General features: G+C 39.1%; 1 protein-coding gene across 2 annotated transcripts in view; it reads right to left on the bottom strand.

Annotated features, from left to right (window-relative positions):
• The window catches only part of Nsun6 (NOP2/Sun RNA methyltransferase 6), a 36,649-nt gene that overhangs the window by 7,085 nt on the left and 9,807 nt on the right, over positions 1-19,757 (bottom strand). For both annotated transcript variants that reach the window (XM_055593925.1, XM_055593926.1), the window contains 4 exons: positions 18,131-18,284; positions 16,296-16,377; positions 8,860-8,979; positions 1,664-1,808 (listed from right to left, as the gene is read on the bottom strand). In XM_055593925.1, the coding sequence (XP_055449900.1) occupies positions 1,664-1,808; positions 8,860-8,979; positions 16,296-16,377; positions 18,131-18,284 (501 nt within the window). The remainder of the gene's footprint in view (positions 1-1,663; positions 1,809-8,859; positions 8,980-16,295; positions 16,378-18,130; positions 18,285-19,757) is intronic.

Here is a 19,757-nt window from a genome sequence, read left to right as displayed (position 1 = left end):
AAAACCTATGGTGTATAAACAGAAGACTAAAAACACAGCACACAGAAACCCAGCTAATTATGAGGAAAGACAGCAACACAGGAGGCAAACACATCTGTGCATCACCAAAGGAAAAAGGAACAAATGGCTTGAGCAAGTCTTCAACACTCAGTTATTTACTGGAATGAAATGGAGTAAATATTTCACACAAAGACAGAGTAACTGTACTAAAAAATAAACAAAGTCCAACTATTCCTGCCTGTAATGGCTCTTCACTAGAACTTCCTTGATTTAGGGTCACTTAAGATGAACACCTCAGGTGTCAGTGGGGGGGTGTGTGTGCAGGCATTTCCAGAGATTTTTAACGGGACAGGGGATCTACCTGAAACCTGGCAGCAGCATTGTATAGGCTCAAGTCCTGAATAAAGAACAGAGAAGTGGAAAGCAGGGTTCATCTCTCTCTGCTTCCTGATTATGATTCAATGTGATCAGTTTGTCATGCTCCTGCTACAACAGCTGGAGAAGCACTTGACATTACACAAATCCTCCCCACCACAATGGAGAGGGCTTTAACACAAAATGCACCATTATGAGGTGACATTAAAACAGAGTACACCATGATGGGGAGGTCAGTAACACACGATGTACCTTCACATTGTGAGGCAAAAAGGACCTTTCCTTAGGTTGCTTTTGCCAGGTGTTTTATCATAAAACTAATACACAAATCAATGGGTGACGAATTTAGGTAAGCATTAATTGCTCTTATTGCCAGTGGGTACATGAAAAATATGCTCACTACAACTAAGCTTCAAGAAAATGCAATGAAAACTGTGAGACACAAAACTTGATCCCTATGAGCAGGTAGGTATCAAAAGAAAAGAACAGAAGCTAATTTGGTGAGAGTGTGGAGGAAGAAAGGGCACATGTAAACCATGTAAGACCATAAATTAAAACAACACTAGTGACAATGGCATGGTTCTTCAAACAAGAAATCAAAGTGCTGTGTGATGCAGAATCATACCTGCTAGTGGGAATCTATGAATGGAGCGATCGTCAGAGATAGCTGTACTGCCTTGTTCACTTCAACACTGCTGACAACAGCAAAGCTACAGAATCAACTCAAATGTTTCCCAACAAGAGATGCTATGAAAAGATGTAGTGCATGTACACAATGGAATGCTATTCAGCCTTGAAAAGACATCTGACACTTACAACAGCACAGAAGAATCCAGAAGACACTATGTTAAGAAAAAACAAGCCAGGCACCAAGAGACAATCTTATCCGGAGCTAACAAGCAGAACATACTAAAGCAGATAGAGAGACAGTGGTTACCAGGGACTGAAAAGGAAGGACAGGGAGATACTGTGGAAAAGTTAATAAGTTTAACTAGGCAGGAAGAGTAACTTTTTTGAGATCTAGACACAATGAGATTCTATACTTAGTAATAACATATATTGTATTTCAAAGCTATCAAGAGTAAATTTTTGGAATTTTGAGTATCTTGCCATTGAAACGTTAACTTACTAAAACGTTAACATTATATTATACAGTACATAAACACTAACATATAACCTTAATTTCTTTCTGCTCACTCCACATTCAGACCTGTATCAAGATCTAATGAGTACATGCAATTATGAGAAGAAAACACAGAACAACAACAACAACAAAAACTCGGGTTACCTTCTGTGCCATCAATCATACCACGTTCAAGAGCCTTCGTTGCATCAAAGCAAAATGCCCTGATAGAATGAAGCCCTAATAATGAAGCATTCTGCTTTAATTTCTCCACTTTAGGTAATATTTTGTCCAATGCTATTACTTCTCCCTAAAAAAACAAAAATAATGTATAAATCCAATTATGAAAAACAGTAATAAAAAATAGTGTGAAACTATATTCTCTTGCTCTCCTCCCATACCTGCTGAAATCGTTAACAAAATGTACATCAGCTCCCAGCAATGAAAACTTAATTCCAAAATACCTTGTCTTTCCTGTAAACAAACACATCCCTGTCAACTGCTCCTAAACCTAGCTACCTTTTATCTACATAAATCAAAACTGAAACACATAAGTTTGCAAAATTTTCATGAAACACAAACAGTCCTGAAGGTAAACCTAACACCACTAATCTCAAGTGACTGCTCGCCTATGGAAAACTATACGTTTCCTTTATGAAGCTTAAAGGAGTTACGTACAAACAAGTATCTGTAAAACTGACCCTCATCTTAGTATTTTCCAGCTACACAAAATTTTTTGGACTATGGTAAACAAAATGATGAAGTCATGAACCCAATCTTTTGTGCATCACAGTAAAATGCTTTGAAAAGGTATAAAGTTCAAATGCTGCTAAAGGACACCAGGCAACGGAGAATGCCCAGTTTAGGAGAACAGCCAGTGTGGTAGTTTGAATGAAGACATTGCCATAGGCTCATAGGCTCATTATTTCAAAGATTGGAACATATGGACCTGTTAGAGTAGGCATTGCCTAACTGGAGGAAGTGTGTTACTGTGGATGGGCTGTGAGGTTTCAGAAGCTCAAGCCAGGCCCAATGGCTTACTTTCTCGTCCTGTTGCCTGAGTATCCAGATGTAGAATTCTCAGCTCCTTTCCAGCACCATGTCTGCCTGGCTACCATGCTTTCTGCCATAATGATAATGGACTTAACATCTAAACTGTAAGCAAACCTCAATTAAATACTTTCCTTTATAAGAGCTGCTGTGGTTATGGTATGTCTTTACCGCAAGAAAACCCTAACTAAGACAGCCAGCAAAGCAAAGACTCCTCCAAAAAGGAAAGAGGAAGAGGGTCAGAGCCACAGGGGTAGTGACAGGAACACAGCTCAGCAGCATGATCATGGGTGGCTCTGGTGAGAAGAGACTGGGGTGCTATCTCAACAGGGATGCTATTATTTCAAATGAACCACCCTGTGGCACAAGAATCATAAGGCAAGAATCATAAGTCGGGCAACTTAAACAGGCCTGGGATTTGGCTGGGCAGAGCAGGAGAGCCAAGTGCTGGCAAGCATAGGCTGCAGGAGGGTCAACTCAAGTCACGAAGGGGCACAGCCAGAACTCCTCACTATCTCATTGACTGGGAACAGCACTGGTGTGTGGTGGACTGAGCCTGAGGTCAGAGTGTGGCTCAACCCTAAGAGCCACTTAGCACACTTCAGTACTGTAGAGCCCCAAGAACTCTGGCATGCAGGTGATCGTGACTCAAGAGTCACGCAACAGTTTAAAATAAAAACAGCATGATGTTAACATTTAAAAACACATGTAATAAACAGACCAAACTATAAATGCATGGGACTGAAAAAGATGGGATAAGCATTCACAATATTGTAAATCTAGTCAATGAAATTACAGCAGAAAACTTCCCAAATACAAAGACTGAAATGGACATTTAAACAAAAAGAGACAGACAGACAGAGCTAGAAACCCAACTAGACATTCTCAGAGAAGAATCTCTCCACAACTTATTACAGTCAACATACAGAGGAAACAAACAAACAACATGCAAAGGAAAACTTCAAGTCAGTTACAAGAACAACCACATCAGAATAACACAGATCTCTTACAGCAGCCCTAAAAGCCAAGAAAATGTAGTATTTCAAGCCCTCAAGATAAAGTACTACTAACCAATACTGGCAGATGTAACAAAACTATCTATTAAAATTGGTAAATAAGGACATTTCAAAATAAGCACAAATTAAAGCAGCTCAAAACCAAAAAGAACTGCAGAAGAAACAGAAAGAAACACTACCTACAGAGGAGGAAAACAGACAGTCTCAACCATGAGAAAACAGAAAGGGATAAATTTATTGAGAGGAATGGCTAACCAAAGGAGAATTAGAAAGAAATCCACCATATCCAACGCAGTACATTAATATACTCTTGATAGTTACAGGGGACAAAGTAAGACACACCAATCTAACCAAGTAGAAAATAATCAACAAAACTGTAAGTTAGCTGGGCTGGCAAGATAGCTTAACAGGGTTAAAAGAACTTGCTGCCCAACCTGACATGGTGGATGGAGAGATCCCGATAAGACTTCCGATTTCTGCATGCACATTCCTCCTGCCCCGAACAAATAAATGTAAAACAAAATTAATTAATACACATCTCTTGCAAATTATGTACGTGCTTCAGCATACCAATACAGATGCAAAGCCTAACTGAGTAGATGGAAAACCCAGATCCAAATAAGCATCTAGTGTTCTCAAGAAACAGATTTCACTAGCAAAAATACCCATAGACAAAGGCTCAAATGATGAAATATGATCGATCAAGCAAATGCAGGGTAAAAGCAAACTGGCATAGCTATTCTGTTATCTGAAAAAGCAGAGTATAAAGCAAAGTTAATCAGATATTTAAAAAGTCACTACATACTAAGAAAGGAACAATTCATAAAACAAACATTAGTGGAATAAAAAGCTACACAGGTCTCAACAGAACAGCTGAATATCTTTCCCTTGTCCTTAGATAAATCATCCAAACTGAAAATCAACAAAGAAACCAGAGTTAACAGCATCATAAACCGAATACAGTTAACTCCATAGTGTCTACAAAAATATCCAACACAAACAGAATATACATTCATCTCAGGAGTGCATGAACCTTCTCTAAAACCTACCAATTCTAAACCACAAATCAAATCTTACCAAATGTAAATCAAAATAATTTCTTGTAACTTATCAGACTGTACTATAATAGAGCTAAAAGCAGTAAGAACAACTACGGAAATTACTTATATATATATATATGGAAACTGAAAATAAAGAAGTGCATTTCTCAATGACAAAAAATTGTCATTAAAAATCAAGTAAAGAATATTTTTTTAATTAGAAAAGAAAAAGCAAAACGTATCAGAACATTTAGGAAGTAGCTAAGAGAACTCTGTGAAGATGAACTTTTTGTTGCTGTTTTTTTTCTATGAATACTTATATTAAAAAAAAATTCTCAAATATGCAACCTCATGATGCTGCTTCAGGTCTTAGCCCAAAAGCAAGAAATAGCAAAAGACAGAAATTAATCAAATGGAATCTAAAAGAATAATACACAGACTCAACCAAAAAGTGTTTGTGTGAAGACTGATAAACTTCTATCCAAAACAAGCCCCTCCAAAAGAACAAGACACAATTTATAAATAAACTGAAAGAGAAAACAAAACAGGATGTTATATCAGTTGCCAGTGAAATATAGATCATTAGCAAATACTTTACGTTCCAAAAGGCTAGCATATCTAAACTAAATGGATAAACTCCTAAGCACATATGTCTACTAAATTTGAATAAGAACTTAAGCAGATTCCCAGCAAAGACTGGGAATGAAGCAGTAACAAGATGACTCCCAACAAAGAAACACCCAGAACTCACTGAATTAAACCAAACTTTTTTTTTCCTTTTTGGTTTTCAGTTTTGGTTTTTGAGGCAGGGTTTCTCTGTGTAGCCCTGGCTGTCTTGAACTTGTTTTGTACATCAGGTTGGCCTCGAACTCACAGAGATTCGCCTACCTCTGCCTCCCTGAATGCTGGGATTACAGGCATGCGCCACCAGGCCCAGCTATTCTAACAAACCTTTAAAGAAGAGCTAACATCAATATTACTCAAACTCTTCATGGTCAAACTCATTTTTGAAGCCAAAATCAGGTAAAAGCACAACAACATCAACAAAAAACTACAGAGTAATTTCTCTGGTAAACACAGACAAAAATTCTCAAGAAAATATATACAAAGAAATTTAAATGACATTTGCAAGAAAATGAACAGAACAGAACCAGAAATGTTAAGCAAAACAAGCAAAATTCAAAAATACAAGTATTGCATATGTTCTTCCACATGCAGAAGGGTTTGTGTGTGTGTGTGTATGTGTGTGTGTGTGTGTGTGTATGTGTGTGTGTGTATGTGTACATCATGAAAGTAAAAGGGGACCATGAGAATAAAGGAAGTAATCTAGAAGGAGGTGTGAGGCAAGAAAAATACTAATGGAATTTATGTGACATGGAAGCAGGAAGAGGAAGAGAGCCAGCATTAGAGATGGGAAGAATAACGGATGAGGAAGAAAAAGAAAAACAAAGTGCAATGACAAATTATGTATGGAAGTGTCATAATGAAACTATTTTAAAACATCTTAACAAATCACACTTGAGTCAAAGTCACTCAGTGACAGTTTGAAGATTACGCCGAGTCATTTGGTTGGTATTTTGAAAAATACTATGAAGTAATAGTACATACAGGGTAGATCAACTCTTCTGTATATTTTCTTGTTTTTAAAATGGTATATATCACATGCATCAAACTTATAACACATAACTTTTCTGGTCATGTTTCTAGATACCATCAAGGCTTTAAAACAATCCAATACCTGGACAAACATGTTGACTAGGCAAACCTTGACATTTAAGGTGAACTGAACAAGAAAATTAGAAACAAACAACAACAACAAAAAAAAAAACAAAGAGCCAAATAAAGTTCAACTACACTACAGAGAAAGAGAAATTCCCCTACCTGTGGGCTACTTTTACAAATGCACAAATCTAGAGCTGCATTTATATCTTTGCTTAACTAATAAAAAAAAAAAAGAAAAGCTCCAGCAAACTTAAAGTATCCAGCAACCTGCCACTCCAGGACTAGGCCATATGGCTATTTTTGGCTTACAACAAGATGGTAAATGGGATGTAAGAAGATACACAAAAGTGTTTGGGCAATTGCCAGTGGCCTCAGGCACGAGCAAGTAGGAGAGACGCACAGGACCAGAGAAGCAGGGCATTCCAGCTGTCTCTACAGAGTTCACTTTAGATAGGTAAAACTATAAACTCAAGTGAATGTTACTATTCACTCGGGACATTACCAGAAACACCAGCTTATCTGCAGCTGCACCAGAGCCTTCAGACCATCCCAATCCCCTAATCTGCCTCAGCTCAACAAATGTTTAGTTTTGGGCCACCAAGGCAGTATATTTTTAAGCGCAGGAAATTGACTTATTCATAAATATTCTCTTTGGAAAGACTTGTTTTACCACAGAAAGTAAAAAACACCTAGCGAGCACACCTTCATGGTAACTCTACTTGCCTAGATGTACAAAGGCCCTGGTTTCAGTCCCTAGCAAATGCCCCTACCCCAAGCAAATTACTTTTAATAAATACAGTTAATATATTATAAGCTAAGACAGACTATCACCTTTCATATCATATGGGTAATCACATCTAAGTTCTGAGTAAACTCAAAAAAGTATGTACATTAAAAACTCTATAAATTAACCCTTGACCTACCAGTTGTCATCATGCCTTGGCCTCTAAAGTGCTCTATTTAAGTGTTCCTTAAAGGATACACTCTTTAACCATCTTAGTTTGTGTAACACATCACTCACTCCTTTCTATACATCCTTAACTATATATATGTCATGCTTCTCTCTCGCACAATTACAATCACTGCTGTGGCTAAATCAGTTGTCTATTTCCCACCCACCCATACACAGCTGAAAAGCATAAAATCACATCAACTAACCTCATTAGAGTTCTGAATACTACATTCATAACTTCTTAGTAAACACTGGATGTGTCCATTTCTTTGCATCTGTTCCCCTGCTTCCTATCTTACTGAGAAAACTAACACAGGTGAGAGGATGCCCGGTGCTACGGCGTGTACCCCAGTCCAGAAGTCATGCCCCTGTGAGACCTCCCTTCTTTTTCCAGGAAACTGTGTCAGGCTACAACTTAACGCCACCTGCACATCAATCTCTAGCCAGTCGCTCCTATTCAGTCATTATTCTCTCTCCATGAACACTATCAATTTTTCACTTAAATTTTCAGTAGCACACAAACATCATAAAAAAATATCCACACTCCTTGAATCCCACATCACTGCACTGCTCCATTCTCTGCAGGTTAAATTTTAGCGAGCAAGTTGTATCAAGCTTGAAACAAACAAACAAACAAAAGATGGCAACAAATAGCCCTGTTTCTTTAATTGAAGAAAAGAAGGGATTACAACACTACTGAGTTTTGAACACAGATAAATCCAGACCATAATAAACGAAAGCTCTTTGGACATTCTTATATATGCAGTAAAATTTGGGTGAAAGTTATCCAGGATCAGACTTACTTATTATCAGGACTATATTCTTTTCTAAATACACCAGTGAATGCTCATTTGAATGTTTGTTTACTGATTCACAGTATGTGTGCACATAGATCCCATATATGAGGACAACACTGATAACATTCTCTGAAATTAATTTTTAGTGACAGTGTGTAGCTTAGTAGTTCATTTAAGTTTAAAATCCCAAAATTAAGTACATGCCTTGTATCCCTGATCTCTCCGGGACTTTAAACATGAATGAGTGTTGGATTTTATCAAATGCTTTTTCAGCATCTAAGGAGATGATCATGTGGTTTTTTTTTTCTTTCAATATTTTTATATGGTGGATCACATTGATGGATTTCTGTATATTGAACCACCCCTGCATACCTGGGAGGAATCAACTTGGTCATAGTGGATGATATCTTTTATGTGTTCTTGGATTTAGTTTGTGAGTATTTTGTTGAGTAATTTTGCATCAATGTTTATAAGGGAGATTGGCCTGAAATTCTCTTTCTTTGTTGGGTCTTTGTGAGGTTTAGGTATCAAGGTGATTCTTAAATTAAGAACAAGAAAACATCTCTTAAATATTTCAGCTAAATAATCCCATAAGGGAACAAGTCTGTAATTATATTAGCAAACTGGGAATTTCTTGAGATTGTTCTCCTAAAGAAGTGTCAACTGAAGTGGATGTGGAATGACACAGCAGAAGAGCCTCTCGGTTGAACACGCTTGCTTCCTGGCCTACCTCCCGTGGCCACAGGGGCCATCTGAGAGAAGCCTGCCATGAAGACACTCTCACCTGGTCCTGCATCAGTGCTGCAATATGTGTAGCTTTGCCCCCCGGTGCTGCACACAAATCCAGAATCTTCTCTCCAGGTTGAGGGTTCAGAACATGAGCTACAACAGCAGATGGCAAATTCTGTAAGAAAAAACGACGGGGTCTTGACAATGCAGCCTCTCAACTCAATAAACAAACAAAACATAACACTTGCCCATTTACTGTTGGAAGAAATGAAGGACACAGATTTTGGGAGATAATGATTCTTCCCCAAAAAGGTAAGGGACGACATCAAAAGGCATGAAGACCACAATTTCCCAGAATTGTCCCCATCTGCTCTCTACGCTGACTTCAACAATCATATGAACTGAAAAGGGATAGCTTCTACCAAACTCTTACACATACCTGATGTGACTTCAACATGTAACTGCTTTAGCTGTCACCCCCCTGACAACTTGATTTTGATACCCCTGGACCTATATAGTGAAGGAAAAAAACTACCACAAATTGTCCTCTGACCTATATATATATATACACACACATGCTGTGACGCATGCATACCAACACTTAAGAAGAGCAATATCCTTTTTATTAAGTTATAAGCCAGTGCAGGCTTAAGAAAATACATGCAGAGACCTGAAGGTGTTTCAAACAGGTCTGATAAAGAGAGAATTCTCAAAAGAGGAATACTGAATGGCAGAGAAACACTTAAAGAAATGTTCAACATCCTTAGTCATCTGGAAAATGCAAATCAAAATGACCCTGAGAGTTCACCTTATACCCATCAGAATGGATAAGATCAAAAACTCAAGTGACAACACATGCTGGAGAGGATGTGGAGAAAGGGGAACCCTCCTCCATTGCTGGTGGGAGGTATATATTTGTACAACCACTTTGGAAATCAATTTGGCACTTTCTCAGAAAATTAGGAATATTGCTTCCTCAAGATCCAGCTATACCACTCCTAGGCATATATCTAAAATATGCTCAAGTATAAGGACATTTGTTCAACCATGTTTGCAGCAGCTTTATTCATAATAGCCAGAATCTGGACACAAGCCCAATGTCCCTCAACTGAGGAGTGGATATAGAAATTGTGGTACATTTACACAATGGAATACTACTCAGCAATTAAAAATAAGGACATCATGAAATTTGCAGGCAAATGGTGGGAACTAGAAAACATCATCTGAGTGAGGTATCCTAGAATCAGAGAGACACACATAGTATATACTCACTTATAAGTGGATATTAGACATATAAGATAAACGTACTAAAATGTGTACACCTAAAGAAGCTAAGCAAGAAAGAAGACCTATAAGATGATCAATCCTCATTCAGAAAGGCAAACTAGATAGACATCGGAAAAGGGAGAGAACCGGAAACAGGATAGGAACCCACCACAGAGGGCCTCTGACTCTACCCAGTAGGGTATCAAAGCAGATGCTGAAGCTCATAGCCAAACTTTGGGCAGAGCGCAGGGAATCTTATGAAAGAAAGAGGAGATGAAAGACCTGGAAGGGACAGGAGCTCCACAAGGAGAGCAACAGAACCAAAAGATTCTGGGCACAGAGGTCTTTTCTGAGAGTGATACTCCAACCAAGGACTATGCATGGAGATAACCTAGAACCCCTGCAGAGATGTAGCCCATGGCAGCTCAGTGTCCAAGTGGGTAGTACCCTAGTAAGGGGAACAGGGACTGTCTCAGACATGAACTCAGTGACTGGCTCTTTGATCAGTTCCCCCTGCGATAGGAGCAGCCTTATCAAGCCACATAGGAAGACAATGCAAGCCACTCCGGATGAGAGATAGGCTAGGGTCAGATGAAAGGGGAGGAAGACCTCCCCTATTAGTGGACTTGGGGAGGGGTATGGGAGTCGAAGAGACAGAAAGGGTGGGGTTGGGAGGGGATGAGGGAAGTGGCTACAGCTGGGATACAAAGTGAATAAACTGTAACAAAAAAATAAAGAAGAAAATAAATGCAGAGTGCCAGCGTAATACCAAACTTTAAAAACAAACAACCACTGGCATGGGTTACTAAAGAATAAAGAGTATTACCTTGCATCAAGATTCACTTACAGTTCAGGCATTTTCTCCTACTTTCAAAGATATTTTGAAAAATTACAGGGCATTCACTCATCTCTCTAGTGGCTCAGAAGGTGAAGCCTGCATGAAACCCACATTAAAAAGCTGCATCTATAATAACTGTAGCTTTCCCAAGGAGAGAAGGGAGCTAGAGACAAAACCATCCAGCAGCTCAGGAGCCAGCTAGCTGGGACAGCAACAGGGCAGAAACAAGCAAGACCCTGATTCAATGAGATACAATTCTAAAACTGGACTTTGCCATTGAAAAATTATTTCTGAACTCCTTTATTTTTTTTTTAAAGAACTCCCCCAAAACAGACCCCAGGTAGCTGTTTGAAGCGCTATGAGTAAAGTGGCATTGTAGCAATTTATCTGATTCCTGCTGATCAGTGTGAAGGCACTGTAAAACTTTGGGCCCAGGAAGAGTCTGTGTAAGGTAAGACCTAGGAAGGGCCCTTCTCATCTCTTGTATAATAGCAAATAAATCCCTGAAACCAGAATGGTCACAGCAAGCCATGACTTCTATCAGTTTCTTCGCTTTCAATGAAATGAAATGCGCATACTGACTACTATTCTCTCAGAGTAAAGGAGATTTGCAAGTTATTCTTACCAATCTCTTCCTATCATTTGATGTGTGTATGTGTGCATGTGTGTATGCAGGCACGTGTGTGTGTGCCACTCTTCTGCCTCAGCCTCCCTGTGTTATTTGAAGCTTGTGAATATTGTTTTAAGAATATTTAAAAGCATAAAACCACTCAAACTGACATGGTGCCTCTACTATACTTTTAGTGACTATCCTTTAACCAACTGTAAATACAACTGTCACTTGAGAGTTCACATTTCTCTGAAAAGCCATCTGTGTTCTCATGCCATTATGCAAAACTGTGAAACTTTTTCATTTGTGACAATATAGTACATATATGAGAATTCAAAAATAATGATGATATATATATATATATATATTTTTTTTTTCAAATTCTATATCTTACATGTGGAGCACTGAGATGGCTCAGCAGGTAAAAGCACTTGCCACCAAACCTAATAACCAGGGTTCAATCCTCAAGTCCCACATAGTGGAAGGAGTTATTTTCTGACTTTCACACAGGCCATAGAAGTGAATGTTCCTTTCAAAAATTATAAATGTATAAATGTAATTATAAAAATTTTAAACAAAACTTAACTCTTCTCATCTCTTCTTTTTTGAAACTCCTTAAGAAAGCTATTGTTACCTGATTCTAGCCTAGATTCAACCAATTTGTTCAGGTTCTCCTAGATCAAACAGCGCCCTGCTAAGAAACTGGTAGCTAAAAAACCTCAAGGCACCTGGGCTGAAAGGCAGGTAGGCAATCTTCGTTATCCTTCCTGTCCTTCTCACAGATCTCTCCAGACTGACTTAGTCCTGCTGCATGCAGCCTGTCTACAGAAGACCCTCCCTCCACATTGTCATTCCCTAGGATTCTGCCTCTTCGTTCAAACACCAGGGGCCTTTTTCCCTCCTGCTGCCCTCTCAGGCTTTCTTAAAACTAGCCCATTTCAATTCCTTTGTGTTAGCTGTCAACAATCTCTACCAGGGGCCGCACTGCCTCCACTGCCTAGATCCACAGTGGGCAAATGCAGCCAAAGAACAAAACAGCCACTCAACAAATACAAGGTCAGATATCTACTCAAACATCTCAGCACAGAAACACAAACTTGTCTTTTCCAGGAGCTAGTAACCTACTGCAGCAGGCCCCAAGAATTACAGTTAGCTGAATACAAAACAAAGACTTTAAAATACCAATTATAAATATGTTCCAGGACCGTAAAAATATATGAATACATGCCTGAATGAAGGCATAAACAGCTGAACGAAATAATGAAAACATTTCAAGACATGAAAGTAGAAACAGAATCACTAAGTAAAGCACAAACTGAAATAAAACTGGAAATGAAAAACTTGAAGTGTCAAACAAAAACCTCAGAGGTAAGCCTCACCAACAGATTATGAGACATGAAAGAATTTCAGGTTTTAAAGACCAGGAAGTAGTAACGAACAGCTCAGAAAAGAAAACTTTAAATCTAAAAACAAGCAAATAACAACAGTAACAAAATACAGGCACAAAACACCCAGGAAATCTGGGACACTATGAAAAACCAAAACCTATGAATAATGGGTATGGATGAAAAAGAAGCCAAGTCAAAGCCATAGACAATATTTCTAATAAAAATCACAGAAGAAAATGTCGTCAATCTAAAGGTGCCAACTAAAGTACAAGCACGCAGAACACCAAATAGGATGAGAAAAGAAATTCCCCACGGTAACTACTACCTGTACATATCTGTACACAAGATGGATGTACAGAACAAAGAAAGGATTTAAATGTTGCAAGAAAATATTAAGTAACATGTAACGCAGGCCCATTAGAATAACTCCTGACTTTTCAGGAAGGGCCTGCCTGGACAGATGTTCTACAAACTGAGAGACCAGAGAGGCTAGCCCATACAAAATATGCATCAAATATTACCAATCACAAACACATATGCATGTATGTACACACACACACACACACACACACACACACACACACACACACACAATCTATCATTCTAGCTCTATAGAAGGCACTAGAAGGAAAACTTCAGGCTGAAGAGGTTAACTATGCCCAAGGGGATACAAGGAATAAATAATCCCAGAAAAACTTAAAACAAAATTACAAGAATCAAGAAACTCTCTTTCAATATCAATGGTCTCAATTACCCAAATAAAAAGACACAGGCTAACAGACTGGATTAAAAAACAAGCACCCATCTTTTCTGCTGCATCTAAAAAATACACCTTTACAGCAAGGATAGACATGACCACAGGGTAAAAACGATGGAAAACAAGATTCTAATCAAACAGGTGAAGCCATCTTAATATCTGACAAAATGGATTTCAAACAAAAACTTATCAAAAGACATAGAGAAGTACACTACATACTCATTAAGTATGGAATTCTGCTGGATAACGTTCAAGTCTGATGTATCTGGATAGCCAACTGAGCTCTACCTATTCTTCCCTGCCTTCCCCCAATCTGGGTATGCCAGGTTTTGAAAGGAGCATTGCACTGCCCTCAGGGAAAATTACAGGCAATTACAGGAAATTACCCTTTCCTGATAAGAAAATCTGCTCTGAAGGCACCTGGGACTTCCTGGAAATGCACCACCCTGCTAAGGATCCTAGTTTTCAGCAGTGACCTTCAACAGCACTTGGAGATTTCCCCACCAATAGGATATTTAAGTCTGTGTTCTCCTTCTTGTGATAGGACCCGGCTACTGCAAGGAAAAAGACGCACTGTACCACTACATGTAAACCAAGCATCCCTGGCACCCCTGACCCCAGCGAATCAAACATATTCACCCTTGCAAGAGCCCAAGGTTTATAAATCCCTAATTTCAAGTAAATGGGCTGGCTGGATACCATCAGCTTTCCCCAATGGCACCTGAGATTTGTCATTTATCCTAGAGGACAAGGCTCCCCTCTTCCCTGAAGAATCACCACAGGGCACCTGAACTTGGCTGCCAATCAAGCAGCTGCCTGCTCACCCAGAGCTTCTGGACCACCTGAAGCTTGACTGTCAGCCAGCCACACGCCGCTCACTGATGCACTGCCTCTGCATCCAGCCATCTTGTCAGATCTGTCTTCTGGTCAGTTTTATGCCTCCGCCATGCTTAGCAAAGCAGTGGTAACACTTTGGTATTGCCATAGGTTTTGGAACACCCAAGTTTCCACTGCCACCAGTGATCTCATTCTAAAAGAGCTAAACTGTAACACTCCCTGGAAATGTCTTTCCACACCCCAGCCTATCGCATAGGCTTCAACCTAAAGCACTCTAGCCGTATCCTGGGAGACCTGGAACCTTGTTCCCTGTCTGAAGCCTGAGCTTCCAGTATGGCATTTGGCCCCAGCAGAATCCTGCAGCCCCTGTGCCATACCCAGCAGCAGCAGCAAACAGAGAATGACTACCCAGGCGCCTACCAGATGAAAAACAAAAATTAAGGAGAAAATATACCAGAAGGTATATAATATTAGATATTACAATTCTAAACATTTATGTACCATACACAATGGCACCTAAGTTCATAAAGGAAACCATATGACAACTAAAATCACCATGGCTAAAATCACCATGGGTCCTAACACTTTACACCATCCTCAAGGTGTGGTTAGCAAACACAAATTACTTTTGATCTGTTTGGCTCAGAAATAATTTCCAGATTATTTCTGATTGTATTTCTGATTTCAGATTGTAAAGTATCTTTTAATACTGGGAAGAGAAGAAAGCACATAGCTCCTGAATGTGGGTTTAACAACAGATACTGTTAATTTTTTGGAAAGACCCTGCTATTTGAGGTTGCTGTTCCAGTCCAGATGGCTATTCTGAGCTTGCTTTAGGTACAGGACTCCCTCTCCCCAGCAGGGCCTCCTACTCTCTGCCTGACTTCAGTTGAAGAGTGTCTTTAGGCATAGATGCCCTTAAGCACATTTGATATATGACCTGTGACACAGCCCCCCCCCCCCCCCCCCCCCCCCCCCCCCGCTGGCTCTCCCCAACCTGTGCCTATAGGATACTTAGGTACAGTGTTCTCTTACATATAACAGGAACAGACTGTTTAATGCAAATCAAGCACCCTGGAAGTAACCAGTTCCTACCAATTGTGTTAGCCCCCCCCCACTCTCCAAGGGGTATATAGCCTTTGTTTTCCCAAATTAAAATTGAACTATCCCCCTGAAGGGGTTCCCCAAGGTCATTTCCTCCATGCTGAAGGCCTTCTGAATCCTGCTTCTCACCTTCTGTTCCTCCAGCCTTTGTGGCCAACAGTCCCCCAGGGAGGAGGAGAACCACACCAATTATTAGCAGTATTAACTTGACCAAGAACCCCCAACAGATCTTTTCTTCAATTTTTCCATTTCATACACTAATAATAGCACTAAAATAAACTGATGTCCATAAATGTACTTAAGAAGCTAGAAAAGGAAAAACAGCCCATTATATCACAGCACTTAATTACAACTTGACAAAAAACCTGCCGGCAGCAGCCCATCTGAAACCTACTGAATATTACTCTTACTAGAACCTTTAGCTGTACTTCAGAATGTGCATTACTTGCGATTAACATTCTGAGATGAAAAGCAATAACTGGATCACAGTGTTAAATCACCTTTGGACAAGGAGGACAGATAAGTGTGTTAAAATAAATACAGGAAAAGAAAACAAGAGCAGTCATAAGACTTTCTTGGTATTTAACAATGGTAAGTCAGACTATGAAGAGACCACAAGAATATTAATAAAAGTGAGAAGTAAATTCTAATTTCATCTGAATGCTTCCATGGCACTCAGTATTTTTCTTACCTGTAAAAATAAGTAACTGGGTAGAACATTGTCAAATGACGGGCTGAGGTAGATGGGTTCTGTCATTCTTATGCCTATACCTCTAGAGAAAAAAAAATTAAACATTAGTTTATATAAATTATATGGTATATATTTCTAGGAACATCCAAGTGACACATCAAACATACATTGGTCAGCATTTTTAAGACTTCTTTTATTCAACAACAAATTAGAATAGTCCTGTGGACTGTTTTGAATTTTATTGGAGAGGCCAATCCAAATAAAGTTACGTAACTGATCAGTAAGTGCAGAGTTTCTCTAGAGAGCTCAATAAATTAAAAGGCAAAGAACACCTAATTCTTCTAACTTTTTTCTAATCTGGTAACACAGACATGTTGTGCATGACTGAATTTATACGGCACTCTGTTAGATGCTTAAGTGAAAACCGGGGAAAACATGTAGACTTGTGCTAATGCGAAACACTGACAAAGGCAGGACCCTGCTCACTCTTATCTTTCTATAGAACAGCTGCCCAGGACACCCATATACCCAGTACTGACACTGTCCCCAAATGACCTATTCTACTTTTGTCCTATTTTACCACTGGCAGTGGAGCTGCTGGGTACAGGAAAGGCTGGGACACAGGACCGTGTCATGTACAGTGATTCATAAAGACAAACTCTGCATCTAAGAGGCGTGCTCCATCTCACTAGCACCCACAGAGAAAGCCGGTAGGCTTTTTAAAGAATGGCTACCTTTTACTCCCACCAGAAAAGCAAACATGGTTCAGCAGTCACCAGAAACATGGCATCAAATGAGAATAAAGGGCACACCATTAATAAACAACAAAAGTGGGCAATCAAAGGTATCAACTTCTTACTATAGCTACAGAGAGACAACTTTATCAACAAAACATTCTAAGACAAATAAAATCAGGTTCTAATTGGATTAGAATTAAAAGCTTTCATTTGGAAAGCTTTTCTTTCTTAGACCCTGAGAGCCTAACAATTTTGTTTTGTTTTGTTTTGTTTTACAGGAATTGACTTCCTTCACATAGGAAAACTGCTCCAATGTGACAAATTGCAGAAATGAGGACTCTGGTTCCATTCAAAATGGCTCAATTCACAGTGCTTATCTCATGTGTGCCCGCTGCCAATGTTAAGAGTGATGGCACTCTACAGCACTTGTAAGACAAGCTGAAGAAACCAGGCTAAACGGGCCCTTGTTTGTTCACGGCTTCAATCTACTAAGCACTAGCAACATCCAAATATGATATATAAGTAGTCATATATCAGTGCGGCTTGAGCAAATTAAAACATTTAGTTTTGACCATAAATATCCATATGCATGCTGCAAAACTGGTCTAATTTACCTTTGTTAAAAATATTTTTTTATATTTGACTTAAATGAAAATTAAACTTTTCTTTGATAAAATGAGAATGTTTGAAAAGATGTCATCTACTTCTCTATTAAGATAAGTATTGGTTTTCAAAGTGTGCACAGACTCTAAAAGCACAAGTAACATTCTTGAGCAATCACAGTGTGACCCATCACTCACCTGCTTTGTTTTGTTTTGCATTATTGCAGACTGAACTTAGGGCCTCTTGGGCAGGTCAGCAATGCACTCTACCACTGAGCTTCTTCCACATTCTACTGTTGTATTTTATTCTATTTACCCTTTTTAACAAAAAAAAGAGCTCTTTCCAAAAATCATGGATATATAGGCTCATTTTTTTTCCAGTCAAACTCGTTGAAAAATTTATATAGTGTAACAAAATATGACTTTTCACTGTTTTAAGCTTTCTGAACCATAAGAAGAAAGCTATACCCCCCTCCCCCAGAGTTCAGTGACATACTTCAGATCAGGTAACCCATTGAAGATATCTTTGCGGCTTAGTTCAGAAATTCCGTTTCCAAGAAATACTTTAGTTCCATCAAATTCTTTGGCTCCTTTTTTACATTTCCCTTTAATATCAGAATACACAGAAATAATATCTCCAGCTTTCATAACTAGAGAAAGAAGAAAGTCAGACTGTTAACCTATGCTTTGGCAGACTAGTGAAAATCCTTCAAGCTAAAATGGTTATATAGAGAGACATCAGTTTTGGACAACACACAATCCAAACTCGCTCATTGTCTCAGCAAAATCCTCAATAGCAACTCACCTCTTAGCTTTTAAATATTCCTAACACCTAACTGGAGAAGTTTCTTTTTTTCATTAAAAACACAGAAATGATACTCAAAACATCCTCTCTAAATCCTCAACTAAACAGGAGATACCATATATACAACTTGGGTCCCCCAAATCTAATGCTAAGTAAAAACTGTTATATAAATCTTAGTATCATGACTCAATGCTGACCATTTTAAGTTGCCTACAAATGGATTCAACAAAAATGCACACTAAAAAAGAAACCAGGGCCATGCTAGGCCAGCAAGCAATCATTATCCAGATCATCCTACACAGAATGAGCATATCTGTAATGGATCCAAACCAGTGCTTCCTGATTCCAGGCCTGTAAGGGTCCATGGAAGCAGCTAAGCACACACAATTCGGCATCACCACAGTGTACCCATAAAGAATGCCAAGTTTATCTCACTGACTTAGATTCTGGATGTCATCCTCACAAATGTCCCGAGAAAAGACAGAGGTTTTAAGGCAGGGAATTCAGGAGTACAAAATAGAACCTCACTATCTTTTGTAAAAACAAAATAAAAAACCAAATGTGTCTGTATGCACAGGCACTTCCATGCTTGTGCCGTGTGTTATGAGGGTACCAGCAGAGGCCAGAGCTACAGGCAGTTGTGAGCAAGCTGACATGGTGTAAAGGGAACTAACTCTGCTCCTCTACAAGAGCAGCAAGTGCTCTTAACCACTGAACATTCTGTCTCCTTCACTAGCATTTTACACTGTATTTCTGTTCCCTAGAGAAATATCATCATCTGAGTTCTTACATGCAAAAGCCAAACAGTGATAGACGGTTTCGTGTATAACCCTAATGATATTAAGTTCTGCTTCCTACTGCTATGACAGAAGCAACATAAGAAGAAAGACTCAATTTGGCTCATGGTTCCAAGTTACAGAAATCAAGGCAGCAAGAACTTGAAGCTGCTAGTCATATAGCATTCAGTCAAGAGCAGAAAGCAATTAATAAATGCATACATCAGTGCTAAGCTCACTTTCTCCATCCATAGACAATCCAGAATCCCATTTCCTAAAGAATGCTGCCAATACCAGGCAGGCATTCCCACCCCAACTAACACTATCATGACAGTCTGCCGCAGATACGCCCACAAGCATGGGATCTAGACAATCCCCCATGACTCCTTCCCAGTGACTCTACATTGTGTCAAGCAGTTAAAGCTAACTCATTTTTATAAAAGAAAATCCTCCATGGAAAAACGTCAGGAAATACATAACAAAGGTGGATTTATGTATGTAAATTTCCAACTCTTGCTCATGAATTTTGGGCCTACACCTTA

Source organism: Psammomys obesus, unplaced genomic scaffold, assembly GCF_907164565.1.
Source record: "Psammomys obesus unplaced genomic scaffold, mPsaObe1.curated_primary_1811, whole genome shotgun sequence".
Lineage (NCBI taxonomy): Eukaryota > Metazoa > Chordata > Mammalia > Rodentia > Muridae > Psammomys > Psammomys obesus.
Note: the sequence above shows the minus strand (reverse complement) of the source record. Positions and strands in the feature narration are given on the sequence as shown.